The 14488-nt window shown below is 41.6% G+C and overlaps 1 protein-coding gene across 1 annotated transcript in view; it reads right to left on the reverse strand.

Moving 5' to 3' along the window:
- The window catches only part of NT5DC3 (5'-nucleotidase domain containing 3), a 53371-nt gene that overhangs the window by 30993 nt on the left and 7890 nt on the right, over positions 1-14488 (reverse strand). The window contains exon 2 of the mRNA XM_007454273.1: positions 1612-1796. Within this exon, the coding sequence (XP_007454335.1) occupies positions 1612-1796 (185 nt within the window). The remainder of the gene's footprint in view (positions 1-1611; positions 1797-14488) is intronic.

Consider the following 14488-nt stretch of genomic DNA (forward strand, 5'->3'; position numbering starts at 1 on the left):
ACATCTTCAGTTCAGAGCCTCACATTTGAGAGGGATAAACCAGAGCACACACAAAGGAGGGTGACCAAGATGGCGAAAAGATGAGAAAAGACTCCAAATGGGAATGGTTGGAAAAACTAAGAATGATCCAACAGGTAAAAGAAGTCTTAGAGGGCATAATGGTCCATATAACACCCAGCCCACTACTCAAATAGTCAAGCATAAAACATCAGTTTTCATGATTTAGGTTTCTAGGTTACTCACACCCAACCTCTCCCACCCCCAGCCCACCTCTGTGGATAAACTCCTTCCAGATTCCACTGAAATATCACCTCCTTCGTTGTTTCCCCAATTCCCTTGGGCAGAGAAAGTCGTTCCAACCATCCTCTGCACACGCCTAGCTCTCTGTTCAGATGTCTGTAGGGCTCCACCAGGCAGAGGCTTCATAATTTACCTGCCTACAGGAATGGACTCCCCCACTAGACTGTTGGTTCTCCAAGGACAGCACCTGTATCCTACTCCCTGCTTCTATAACAGAGCTTAGCACAGAAGAGGACTGAGTAAAGGGAGAATGAACGTGTGAAGGGATGAATGAAGAGGAGGGATCAGTGGTAAAAGCTGCATGGAGGCAGAACTGTTCAACCTGTGGAAGAATCTCCCCAAATTCAGAACACCTGCACTCCAGTCACACTCCTCGGGATGCTGTCAGGGGTTCTCAAAGGGGACTGGTCCAGACAACCTCTGAACACGCTTCTCATCCTGGTTCCTGAAACATGTACTCAAACTAGACTAGAGAAAACCACGTTTGGTTTTGAGTGTTTTTCTTCCTTCCCTATTATAAGCTCTCAACAACACTACACGTCAAAAGACAGTCAAATATTCTTTATCTAAGAACGCGATTCCGGTCAGTGATGAGAGTAAAACACTGCCCATGATTTCAAGAATTCCTTCCAACCAGAACTCAACAGTCTGCCACTGCATCGGGCTTTGGGAGAACCTATGTCACTGCTCCATGAGAAAGGAGAGGGCAAACGTCCGTGGCTGAATCTCCACTAATGAGTAACTTGGGACAGTCTTTTTGCCAGAGACATCTAAAGATTCTTTATTAAACAAACAACTATCTTCCAGGTACAAAGTTTCAGTTAGGCAAGATAAATGAGTTCTGGAGATCTATTATATAGCATAGTACCTATAGCTAACAATATTGTATTGTATACTCAAAATTTGCTAAGTGGGTAGATCTTATGTCAAGTGTTCTTAACACACACACACACACACACACACACACACACCAATAATGATAATAAAGGGGGCAGGAGGAAACTTTGGGAGGCGATGGATAGTTCATGACCTTGATGATGGTTTCACACACTTATCCTGAACCTCAGTGTGTTATATACATTAAATACATATAGCCTTTCACGTGTCAATCATACCTCAATAAAGTGGTTTTTTAAAAAAACTATCTTCCAGATGGAGTCATGTGGAACGGAACCAAATCTACTCATTCATTCAGCAACAATTTACTAAGGGATGTCTACTGTGCCATGCACGAGGCCAGGTCAGCTCACTGCTAGTCTTCAAACGCCAAAGGGGAAGGGGAGGAGGTCTGTGATGTCCCCATGCTCTTACCCTGTGTTCATTGATGAGAAGGTCCCGAGCAGCATTAAATATCAGTGTGTGGAGGTGCTTGGAATAAAACACCAAGGTGTAATCATAATCAAAGCCATAGATTTCAATGTCTGACAGGCTCATCTCATTGTTTGAGAAGATGGCATCTGGATTCAACAAGTTGCTCATAATTGAAGGAACCAGTTCTAGAAGTAAAGGGAAAAAATACATTATACCCTATGATAAATAAAGGTTAGTATGATTTCGAAACAAAATGAGTAAAGTGCAAGTGTGATTAGCCTTCCCTTGAAAACATTATGCTAAGTGAAAGAAGCCAGTCACGAAGGACCACATCTTGTATGATTCAATTTATATGATATGTCTAGACTAGGCAAACCCACTGAGTCAGAAAGCATCAACAGACTGGTGGTTGCCTGGAACTGGTGTATGGGGAGAAAGGGAATGACTGCTAATGGGCATAGAATTTCTTTTGGGGGTGATGAAAATGTTCTAAAATTGATTGTGGTGATGGCTGAACAGCTGTTTTGATTACACTAAAACCCACTGAATGGAAAACTTTAAGTGGGTGAACTGTACGGTATGTACGTAACATCCTAATAAGACTGTTATTAAAAAAATATTTGCTTCGACATCACGAAAAGATTTTTTTCGTTTAAAAAAGAATACATGCCAGTTAGAGATTTTAGAAGATAGAGAAACATGTAGATAATTAAATATCACCCACTGTAACATCACCCAGAAAAAAACTATTAACATTTCCTGTATTTGCCGCCCATATTGTTCTGTGTATGTAGTCTACATAGTTGACCTCACACGATATACACAGCTTTGTGTTCCAGTCTAAATTTAATATCCTATCATAATGTGTTCTATCATTACAGACTTTCTAAGAATATAAATTTAAACCATTATATAGGGCTTCCCTGGTGGCACCGTGGTTAAGAATCCACCTGCCAATGCAGGGGACGTGGGTTTGAGCCATGGTCCGGGAAGATCCCACATGCTGTGGAGCAACTAAGCCCATGCGCCACAACTACTGAGCCTGTACTCTAGAGCCCACAAGCCACAACTACTGAGCCCGCACACCTAGAGCCCGTGTTCCACAAGAGAAGCCACCGCAATGAGAAGCCCGCGCACCGCAACGTAGAGTAGCCCCCGCTAGCCGCAACTAGAGAAAGCCCATGCGCAGCAACGAAGACCCGACACTGCCAAAAATAAATAAATAAACTAATTTTTTTAAAAAACCCATTATATAAGATTCTGGTACATTGTGCCACATCAACCTTTTACTCTATGTTACACACTTAGGTATTTTTCCTGTTTAAAAACAAAACAAAACAAACAGCATTAAGTACCTTCAGATGTTCATCTTTGCCTTTCAGATGATTTCCTTCAGACGGTTTGTTAGAAATGTGATTATCCCCAGGATACCAACAGGATCCCCTGTTATGTTAGTTTTGAGCTTCTTTTTTAAGCAGTTCTGACTATTTGTGAGGATTGCTATTTTCATGACTTTTATTCCTTCTTGGAGGTTTTCCAAAAACTCATCCTACCTTACAACTTCCATGAGCCCACTGGATCCTTTTAAAAATCTAAGATGCAATATGGGAGGTCAGTGATCTTAGTTTCCAACATCTTGAAACATTTTGCTATTTTATCATTGCAGGCATTATTTCATCATTATCTAGCAATTATTCTCACCTATGATTTTAAAAAAAGACTAAATAAAGAAAGCAGGATATGACAGGAGATTGCCCAAGATGTTGCAATAGTGAAACAAATCATCGCTACAACGTCATCCTTCAGCTTCCTCATTGCCCTGCCCAAAGTATCACATCATTCTCAGGAAGGTATATCAGAGAAGTCTGACGATACCATCTCTGCAGTCATTTGTTTAGCTTTCATGGAACACAGCTGAGAATTCATAATTTTCTATTTTCCAGCATAAAACTGACAGAAGACGACATTTCACAATTATTAGATGAGTCAGAAGATGAATGCAAAGAGATAGAAAGCGGCTCTCTAGAGTCAGGTAATGACAGAGATTGCACAATATATTTCTAAAGACAAAAAGGAAGTTCAATATTCTCATCCAGTCATTTCACAGGTAGTCATTTAACACAAAGAATCTCATCATGCAACATTTTGCAACAAGAACACAGACCGTCCCATTTTGCTAAGAGGATATGTAACAGCATTCTCTCACCTTTTATGATGTTTGTGCACCAAAATTTACCTGAAACAACTCATCAGTAAACAAACACTGAAGGCAGGTGACTTCCAGGACATAGGTACAAAACCACCTGTAACGCATGCACATGAAAAGTGAACTGTCCACATCTTACTAGTAAAATTGAACTATCTGTATTTTACTACTCTTCACGATACTAAGGGCCACCTCCTGGCTCTGTCGTAAGAGCTAATATTTATTAAGCACTTGCCACGTACTATATGCTCAGAAGTGCTCTCTATCACCTCATTTAATCCTTACGACAACCTCATGAGGCGAAGGCTCTACTGTCCCCACTTGATGTATGAGGACACTAGAAGCACACAGAAATTATACAATTTGCTGAAGGACACACAACCACTAAACAGCAGAGCTGGGATTTGAACCTGGTAAGTTTGGCTTCAGAATCTGCGCTCTTAATGCTCTTCTCCAGGATTATGGGAATCAACAAGCATTTGAGAAGGGTGCACTTATTTTCTCAATAAAATGGAGTCAATCCTTCCTCATTTCAATGCTTACCATAGAGTCTACAATGCTTCCTCCTTCCCTTCTGCTCACTTCTTTCTCACATTATCCACTTCTCAGGGGCCACCTGAAATACCCAAAAAGTACTACTTTCACAGGGTGACAACTCCAATCGGGGCACCGTGCCAGCCACAATGACGTATTCTGAGCCTTTCAGAAGGCTCCTTACAGCTGTGGGGCTTGGATCCCTTTGAGAACCTAAAAGAAGCCATAGAATCCTCTCCCCACAGAAAAACACAAATAAAATTTTGTGGAAAACTTCAGGAAGGTTGACCCCTGAAGCCTATTCATGGTCACCAGGTAAGATGCCAAGTTTCTCTCCCACTGACAACCTAGATATGACCAAGTCTACTGAAAATCCAAATAGCCAAGATTCACCAACAATTCCATTTCTTCTTAGTTTCCTTTGTCAAAATCAATGAGATGGTAACCTTGGGCTTTTTTTTTTTTTTTTTTTTTTTGCAACTAAGATCCATCTGAGGATAAGAAAGACAGTAACATTTCAAGAAACTTGAAGGCAGACAGTTCACAAGAACTAGTCCTCAGGAAGGGAGAAGCCAGTGGTCCTAAGCTCTTCAGCATCCAACACTGAAGACCATCTGGCCTTACACCATCAACGGGCCACCACAGAGGATGTCATTTTCCAAATAGGATCACATGGCATTGTCTGTACAAACTGAAGCGGGATCGCTTACAGAGTGACCAAAAGCTCTTCTTTCACAAATGACCTTTCCAAGGAAGTTCTCGTGGCCTGTTGACCTTAGAAGTTTCTATTTAGAAAGGTGCTGACAGTGAAGTCTACGTCCCTTTCTGCTACCTGAGAAGAAGCTGTGAAGCCCTCAAGGAACACGACTGTGCTGGAACATGGTGCTGACAGTCAGCACATCTCCAGAATGTGCTGCCCAGGAGCGTACTCCCCACTGGAGGGAAAGCTCAAGGTGTATCAATCACGTGAACATCATCACCGGAAAGCTTCCGTGTTTAATTTGTCATCACTCGAAATAAACACAAGGAACACCAGCAGCTTAAAAGGATCTCAACATCCTACGCAATCACTTCAAAAAAGTGCTAAGGATAAACGCGAGTCATTACAAGGCAAAAGGAAAGAACGCCAACCATTCAGGGAAATACGGTCTGTCTAAACTGAGGACTCCAAGTATAAACAGAAGGGCCCTTGACTAGTCAGTTATGTACTTCCCCAAAGCAGACACAAGAGTGGGTACGAATTTAGAGAGCGGATTCCTTTTGCTCCTAATGGATGATGACAGCAACACTACACAACGAGGACAAAGACATGGAGAGACAGCTCTGCCGCTCTGCCCAAAGGTCCGACCAGAGCTGGGTTCCAAGGCGGCCACCCTGAGCTGGGAGGTGAGCGCCTTTCCTGGGATCAGGTGGCAGACTGGGCGCCCCCTGCACTCGCACCAGCTTCCCGTTACTCACCTGCTCATCCCACAGAGCACTAGGACACGCAGTGGACCCCTTACAGGAAACATCTGTAAGCTTCCTGGGGTTCTGTGCTTGCTTATTTTTATTGTGGTAAAATATGCATAACACAAAGTTTACCATCTTAACCATCTTAAGTGTACGGTGCAGTGGCATTAAGGTGATTCACACTGCTGTGCGACCATCCCCACCGTCCAGCTTCAGAACTCTTTCCATCTTGCAAAAGTGCAACTCCACTTCCATTCCATTAAACACCAGCTCCCCATTCCTCCTCCCCCAGGCCCTGGCAACCACCCTTTTATGTCCTGTCTCTAGGAATGTGACTCCTCTAGGTACCTCATATAAGGAGAATCATATAGTATTTGTCTTTTGTGAGTGGCTCATTTTATTTAGCATAGCATCTTCAAGATTCATTCATGTTGGAGCACGTGTCAGAAGTTCACTCCTTCTAAAGGCTAAAGAATATTCCACTGTATGTATATCCACATTTTGTTTATCCATTCATCTGTGATGACACATGGACACTTGGCTTGCTCTCACCTGTTGGCTATTGTGAATAAAGCTGCTATGCACGTGGGTGGACAAATACGTCTCTGAGCCCCTGCTTTCACTTCTTCAGGGTATATACCCAGAAGTGGACTTGCTAGATCACATAGTAACCTGATTTTTTTTTTTTTTTTTTGCAGTACGCGGGCCTCTCACTGTTGCGGCCTCTCCCGTTGCGGAGCACAGGCTCCGGACGCGCAGGCTCAACGGCCATGGCTCACGGGCCCAGCCGCTCCGCGGCACGTGGGATCTTCCCGGACCGGGGCACGAACCCGTGTCCCCTGCATCGGCAGGCGGACTCTCAACCACTGCGCCACCAGGGAAGCCCCTGATTTTTAATTTTTTGAGGACCCACCATACTGTTTTCCATAGCCACTACACCGTTTTCTGTTATTCTGGTTTTTTGGTGAGTTTGTTTTTGTTTTTGTAAGGTCACCACAGAAGAATTCCTTCCTTGCCTTAACTTTATCTTTACTTCTGAGTATGAATGAAATCAGAACTTAGGTATAGAAGTCAGACATTTTTCCACCTATTCAAGGAAAGATTTTTAAACCGTGTAAAGATCTGAGTTTGGGAAATACAAGTTTTGATAAGTACTGTGCTCCCTGTAATGTTCAGAAATGCACAATTACTCTCCCTTAATAAAGGCCCCCAGGCTAATGGAGCAGTGTGTGGGGACAGTGCCGAGTAGAAATCCATGGCCTGAGTCATGTCAAGGAATACTCCTAATGTCCTCAGAAAGGCAACATGACTGTCCCTCAGCCCTTGGGGACACGACACTGGGAAGCTCTAAAGGGATACATGCCCTACTCTCAGCACCGTCCCAGGAACAGGTCAGATAAAGCCAGGAGGAGAGGCATAAGGGATGAGTCAGACCAACTGAGGTCCTCGAGGGAGCCTGTGGTAGGCAAAGACTGTGGGCCCTGGGCGTGTGTGCTACCCAGTGTGGCTGGGCCACCTCGTGCTGACTCACATTCCCTCCTTCCAGGCACATGGGGAAGATTACAACCCCCCCTTCACCCCTCACCACCCGCAGTCCCGCTCTGGCCAGCTCTGGCCAACAGATTGTGGGCAGAAGTGACACTGGTCACTTCCAGACCAGAGCACACTCCCTCCCCTGCTGTATCAATCATGGACACATGTGCTATGGAGACACCACAAGATGGAGAAGCCTGGAAGGCTAGGCCACCACATTGAGGGCAACTGCCCTGGAGAAGTGCCTGAGGCCCCAGGAAACTGCAGGAGTGAGAAATAAACTATGGTTATAGCTGCTAATCCTAAACCACTGAGATTTTTGGTGTCGCTTGTCACTGCAGCATAAGCTAGCCTAACCTGACTGACACACCTTCTGTTTCTCCAGTATGCTCAACTGCTCTGGGAAACCGCCCCTCCCTAACATTCAGACTATGTGGTTCTGGGGAGGTTCTGTTCCTGACTCTGGGAGGAGACCATGTGACCCAAACCTGGCCAAAGAGAACCCCTGAATTCCCTCACCAACATGGATTCACTTGGGGCAGGCACCTCCAGCCAATTATCCTTATATGTCCCCTGTAGCCACAGAGAACCAATGAGGCCAATCAAGGAAATTTCTGGATTTATTAGGGAATTTCAAGAAAGAGACATTCGTTTCTTCCAAACACGGACCTAAGAGTATATAAATCTGGAGATATGAGGGACCACCTCTAGCAACCTAAAAAAGAGGCCAGTGGGGAGGAGGGCAAGGTCAAGAGACGGAAAGAAGCCACCCAACGACATCAACTGAACTTGGATCAAGGCAAGCTTCAAGCTGGTACTACCTCTGGATTTTTCAACTGCACAAGCCCATAAAATATCTTTTCAATTTTTTGCTTAAATTAAATCAGTTTGACTCAGGCTTTTTTATTTTTATTGCTTGCAGCTGAAGGACGCCTAACTAAAAGTTCATTTCAAGGATATTCAGCCACTCAAAATTCTCACTGCCTACAAATTTCAACTTTTAACATGGCATCAAAGGCAGTCCCCACTTAGACTTCAGTCTGTCTTCCCAATCTTAAATCCTCCTTCATATGCCCTATTTTCAACAAGGTGGGCAATCTACTACTCTGTGTTCTCCAGAATACACTGTAATTGAATACTGATGAATAAAATTCACCTGGAATAGTCTATCTCTCTAACTAAATAAACACTGCTTAGCTATATGAAAAGGGTGTCAAGTAAGATGTTCCTTCACACTATGCTGCAAAACAAACACCATGTGAATCAGAGTTAAGTTTTTTTCCTAAATATTAAAAAGGTGGGAAAAATATATAGACTACTATTTACTTCATCTCAGGATAGAACATAACTTTCCAAATGCAAAAGCAATAGAATAAATCAAAACAGAAAAATATCAACAGATTTACAATATAAAAATTTTAAACATCTGTGTATCAAAAAAATCACAAATCTGGGGGGGGGGAAGGGTTATATTACACAAAATTAAGATAAACAGCAAAGACTAATATCCTTAATGTAAAAAAAGAAAAAGCCATACAAACCCAATAAACAAAAAGATAAGGACTATATCTCACAAGAAAGGAAATTAAACGGCTAATAAACAAATGTTCAACCATTCCAATTATTTTTTTAAAAAGCAAACTAAAACAATTAGACAGGGACTTCCCTGGTTGCACAGTGGTTAAGAATCCGCCTGCCAATGCAGGGGGAAATGGGTTCTATCCCTGGTCTGGGAAGATCCCACAAGCCATGGAGCAACTAAGCCCGTGCGCCACAACTACTGAGGCTTAGAGTAAAGCCTTAGTGCTTTAGAGCCCGTGCTCCACAACAAGAGAAGCCACCGCAATGAGAAGCCCGCACACCGCAATGAAGAGTAGCCCCCACTCGCCGCAGCTAGAGAAAAGCCCGCGTGCAGCAACAAAGACCCAACGCAGCCAAAAGCAAATAAATAAATAAATTCATTTTTTTAAAAATAAGACAATTAGACAGTTAAGAGTAGCTCTCTCTGAAAGGTGGGATTATCAATGGTTTTACTGTTTTCATTTCAGTTACACTTTCTTCTATTATAAGCTCGTGTCACTTGGCTAAGAAAAGTAAGACACCATTTTTCTCCAATGAGACTACAGTGGTGTCTCCGCTGCTGTTGTTGCTGTTATTTGTATGTGGTTTTCTTTGGGGGGTGGGATTTCTACCCTTTTTGTTTTTAATGATAGAACACAGAGTGGGTGCTGGTGCTGGAAATGGGCAGCCTCACGCCTTGCTGTTTAATAAGAGTATAAAACAGTTCGAACTTTCCGGAAAGCAGGGGGGCAATAAGTACCAAGAGATGCAGATAAAGATTTATACCCAAAGATTTCACTGCAGTTATATTAAAAAGCAAAACCTGGGGGAAAACATGCTCCATTTGGAGGCCCAAACGTACACATCTCAGATATCTGAACTCAGGAACCAAACATGTTAACAGGAAAATGTTCAAACAGAAAAGCTGAAATGCACTTGAAAATCACTGAAGTTCAATTTTTTGGTAATGGAAAAGCCACAGTCCCAGAGACATTAAGATGTCATTTTTCTTTAATTAATTAGACTTTTTCGTTTTGGAATATGCCGTAGACATCAAGCTGTTCTCCGAGAAAAAGAATATAAAGATACGAAGCCCCTGAAGAAAAGGTAGAAGAGAAAAATGGGGGGAAAAAGCTTTTTCCCAGAGAATTTCAGAGCTTCAAAAAACAGAAGAAAAGCCTCCTTTTCCCCCCGTTTACAGTCAGCCCTCCACATCCTTGGGCTCCACATTCACGAATTCAACCAACTGCAGAATGAAAATATTCCCCCCAAAAAATTTTTTCCCAGAAAGTTCCAAAAAGTAAAACTTTCCCACATGCCAGCAACTATTTACACAGCCTTTACACTGTATTTACCACTATTCACACAGCATTTACATTTATTAATTATTATAAGTAATCTAGAGATGATTTAATGTATATGGGAGGCTATGCTTAGGTTCTAAGCAAATACTATGCCATTTTGTATAAGGGACTTGAGCACGCATGGATTTTGGTGTCCTCGGGGGTCCTAGATCAAATCCCCTGGGGACCTAGGAATGACTACACTACCACAAAGCTTTCTTTGAATCTTCCCAGTTCTCAATGGACCAACAAGTTACCCTAGTGGCTAATAATTATGTGCATTTGCAACGTGCCGGGCACCATATGAAGCAATGTGAATGGACCCCACTTAACATGAGACACTAGTTATTATCCCCACTTTACAGGAGAAAAATGAAGATGAGACAAGGTTACCAGCTCGAGGTCACATTTCTTAGCTCGTGACATATTTCTATGTTCCTACATCAACAAAAGTTAGAGCAGATTTCAAATATTTATTTTCCCTAATTTGATCAAATCTTAACTTCTGCTTATATTTCATAATACTCCTATATTTCATGAATATTAATATTCAAAATATTTTATGAATTAGTTCATATTCACTTAACACAGATTCAAATTCTCTTTTTAAAGGTCACATGTAGATTGAAAACAAAGTTCAAAATTTCTTTTAGAAGTATACATATAGGGGCTTCCCTGGTGGAGCAGTGGTTAAGAATCCGCCTGCCAAGGCACGGGACATGGGTTAAAGCCCTGGTCCAGGAAGATCTCACAGGCCATGGAGCAACTAAGCCCATGTGCCACAACTACTGAGCCTGCGCTCTAGAGCCCGCGAGCCACAACCACTGAGCCCTTGTGCCATAACTACTGAAGCCTGCGTGCCTAGAGCCCGTGCTCTGCAACAAGAGAAGCCAGTGCAATGAGAAGCCCACGCACCTCAACAAAGAGTAGCCCCAGCTCGCTGCACCCAGAGAAATCCCATGCAGCAACGAAGACCCAACACAGCCAAAAATAAATAAATAAAATAAATTTTTTTTAAAGTATACAAATAAACTGAAAATACATGAAAAATAAAAGTGTAGGGACTCGTATCTAAGGTGAAGCAGTATTTACATCTCCCCCACTGTTTCCACAAGTGAACTCAAGATTCCACAGCCGAATTTTAAACTCTTAAACTTCTCATCTATAACTTTCAATTAAAAAATAACAAGAAAAAGACAAACCCCACTGTAGGCGATTTCTCTCTTAGCAAACTTCACCACATTACAACTTCCTTCTGTGAAGTAACACTTGGGCAAAGGCCAGTCAGTTCTGCCACTGACAATTTCACATTCTCTGAAAAATGTGAATTTGTTTTGGTGCAACCGATATGTTAGGGAACAATTTGACCATAACACAAGTTTCGCATGTATATTTAGACTGTCGTTTTCGTGCCAATAAATGTTATTTGATATGATTATGTCCACGTAATACTCTTTCTGCTGATAATTAGTTACAGTCAGGGAAAGAAAACGGAGGAGCAAGTGTGACTTGGGATCAGACAATTCATAAGAGCTACTAAGCAACTATCAGACATAAGAGCTACTATCAGACCTTACAGATTTTAAGACAGCTCTTTTTATACAGATGGTCAATAGGCACACGAAAAGATGCTCAACGTCGCTAAGTATTGGAGAAATGCAAATCAAAATTACAATGAGGTACCACCTTACATCAGTCAGAATGGCCATCATCAAAAAGTCTACAAATAATAAATGCTGGAGAGGGTGTGGAGAAAAGGGAACCCTCCTACACTGTTGGTGGGAATGTAAATTGGTGCAGCCACTATGCAGAACAGTACAGAGGTTCCTTAAAAAACTAAAAATAGAATTACCATATGAGCCAGCAATCCCACTCTTAGGCATATATCAGGAGAAAACCATAATTCAAACAGATACATGCACCCCAATGTTCACTGCAGCACTATTTACAATAGCCAAGACATGAAAAAAACCTAAAGGTCCATCAAGAGATGAATGATAAAGATGTGGTACATATATACAAGGAAATACTACTCAGCCATAAAAAAGAATGAAATAATGTCATCTGCAGCAACATGATGCAACTAGAGATGATCATACTAAGTGAAGTGAGTCAGACAAAGATAAATACCATATGATATCACTTACATGAGGAATCTAAAACATGACACAAATGAACTTATCTATGAAACAGAAACAGACTCACACAGATAGAGAACAGACCTCTGGTTGCCAAGGAGGGAGAGAGGTGGGGGAGGGATGGAGTGGGAGGCTGGGGTGAGCAGATGTAAGCAACTATACACAGAATGGATCAGCAACAAGGTCCTACTGTACAGCACAGGGAACCATATTCAATATCCTGTAATAAACCATGATGGAAAAGAATGTTGAAAAAAGCAATGTGTGTGTGTGTGTGTATATATATAGATATAGATATAGATATGGATATATACATAGATAATTGAATCACTTTGCTGTACAGAAGAAATTAACATAACATTGTAAAACAACTATACTTCAATTAAAAAGAATTTTTTAATAAAATAAAAACTCTTTTTAGCCAGAAACTGTTTTCCCCAGTATCTCCAAAACCTGTTCAGTTGTTACCCACTTTTACTTCTGCAACAGCCCAGCGAAAGATGCCAAGATGAAACCAAGTATCTAAGGCATCCTTAGTTCTCCACGAAGGTGAACATCTATGGCGTTCCCTGCCCAGCACGCCCCAACCCTCAGATAAGCAATGGCCCTTCCCCACCTCTGAACACACACATTCTGGGCTCTTCCAGGACACCGCCCCACCCCTCCAGCCACAGCTGTTCAGACTAGAACGCCTGACTTGCACTGGGTCACTTCCAGGGTCCCACCTCAAGCCAGGATAAACCAGAGTCCTTCCCTCATTTCTTTGTCTTTACTATACAGCTTTATTGAGGTACAAATGATACATAATAAATTGCACACAGAGCATACAGTTTGATGAGGTTTGACATACATACACACCTACAAAGCCATCGTCAAAATAAAGATAATAAGCGTACATCTAACATCTCCAAACATTTCCTCACACCTTTTTTGAATCCCACCTCTCCCTCAGTCCCTCGATCCCTGCCCATCCCCAGGCAACTGCTGTTCCTCTTTCAGTCAGATTCGTTTGTATTTTCTAGAACTTTATATAAATGGGAATCATACAATGTGTAATATGTTTGTAAATTGATCTTCCCTCTTACTAAACCCTCAGGAATTTTTTCAATAAGCACCCACTATGTGCCAGACACTGTACAGAGGTTGTACAGGGATTATTAAAAAATAATAATAATAAAGCAAAGGCAGGCAGTGGGGAAGACCAAGAAATATCACTCTGACAGTTGGAGACAAGAGGAACTTAACACCTGGCTGGGCAGAAGTCATTCTATTGCGTTTATTCATCTCAAAAGAAGCTTTCATTTTTCCCAGACTTTAGATATTTTGCACCGTCTCCAGGGAAAAGTAATCCATGACAAACAGAATTAGTCATCCAAATAATTAATAAATTCAACATAGTTTTGGAAGTTTTAGCCACAGCAATCAGAGAAGAAAAGGAAATAAAAGGAATCCAAATTGGAAAAGAAGAAGTAAAGCTGTCACTGTTTGCAGATGACATGATACTATACATAGAGAAACCTAAAGATGCTACCAGAAAACTACTAGAGCTAATCAATGAATTTGGTAAAGTAGCAGGATACAAAATTAATGCACAGAAATCTCTGGCATTCCTATATACTAGTGATGAAAAATCCGAAAGTGAAATCAAGAAAACACTCCCATTTACCACTGCAACAAAAAGAATAAAATATCTAGGAATAAACCTACCTAAGGAGACAAAAGACCTGTATGCAGAAAATTATAAGACACTGATGAAAGAAATTAAAGATGATACAAATAGATGGAGAGATATACCATGTTCTTGGATTGGAAGAATCAACATTGTGAAAATGACTCTACTACCCAAAGCAATCTACAGATTCAACGCAATCCCTACCAAACTACCACTGGCATTTTTCACAGAACTAGAACAAAAAATTTCACAATTTGTATGGAAACACAAAAGACCCCGAATAGCCAAAGCAATCTTGAGAACAAAAAATGGAGCTGGAGGAATCAGGCTGCCTGACTTCAGACTATACTACAAAGCTACAGTAATCAAGACAGTATGGTACTGGCACAAAAACAGAAAGATAGATCAATGGAATAGGATAGAAAGCCCAGAGATAAACCCA

This window comes from Lipotes vexillifer, unplaced genomic scaffold, assembly GCF_000442215.2.
Source record: "Lipotes vexillifer unplaced genomic scaffold, Lipotes_vexillifer_v1.1 scaffold492, whole genome shotgun sequence".
In the NCBI taxonomy this organism is placed as follows: Eukaryota; Metazoa; Chordata; class Mammalia; order Artiodactyla; family Lipotidae; genus Lipotes; species Lipotes vexillifer.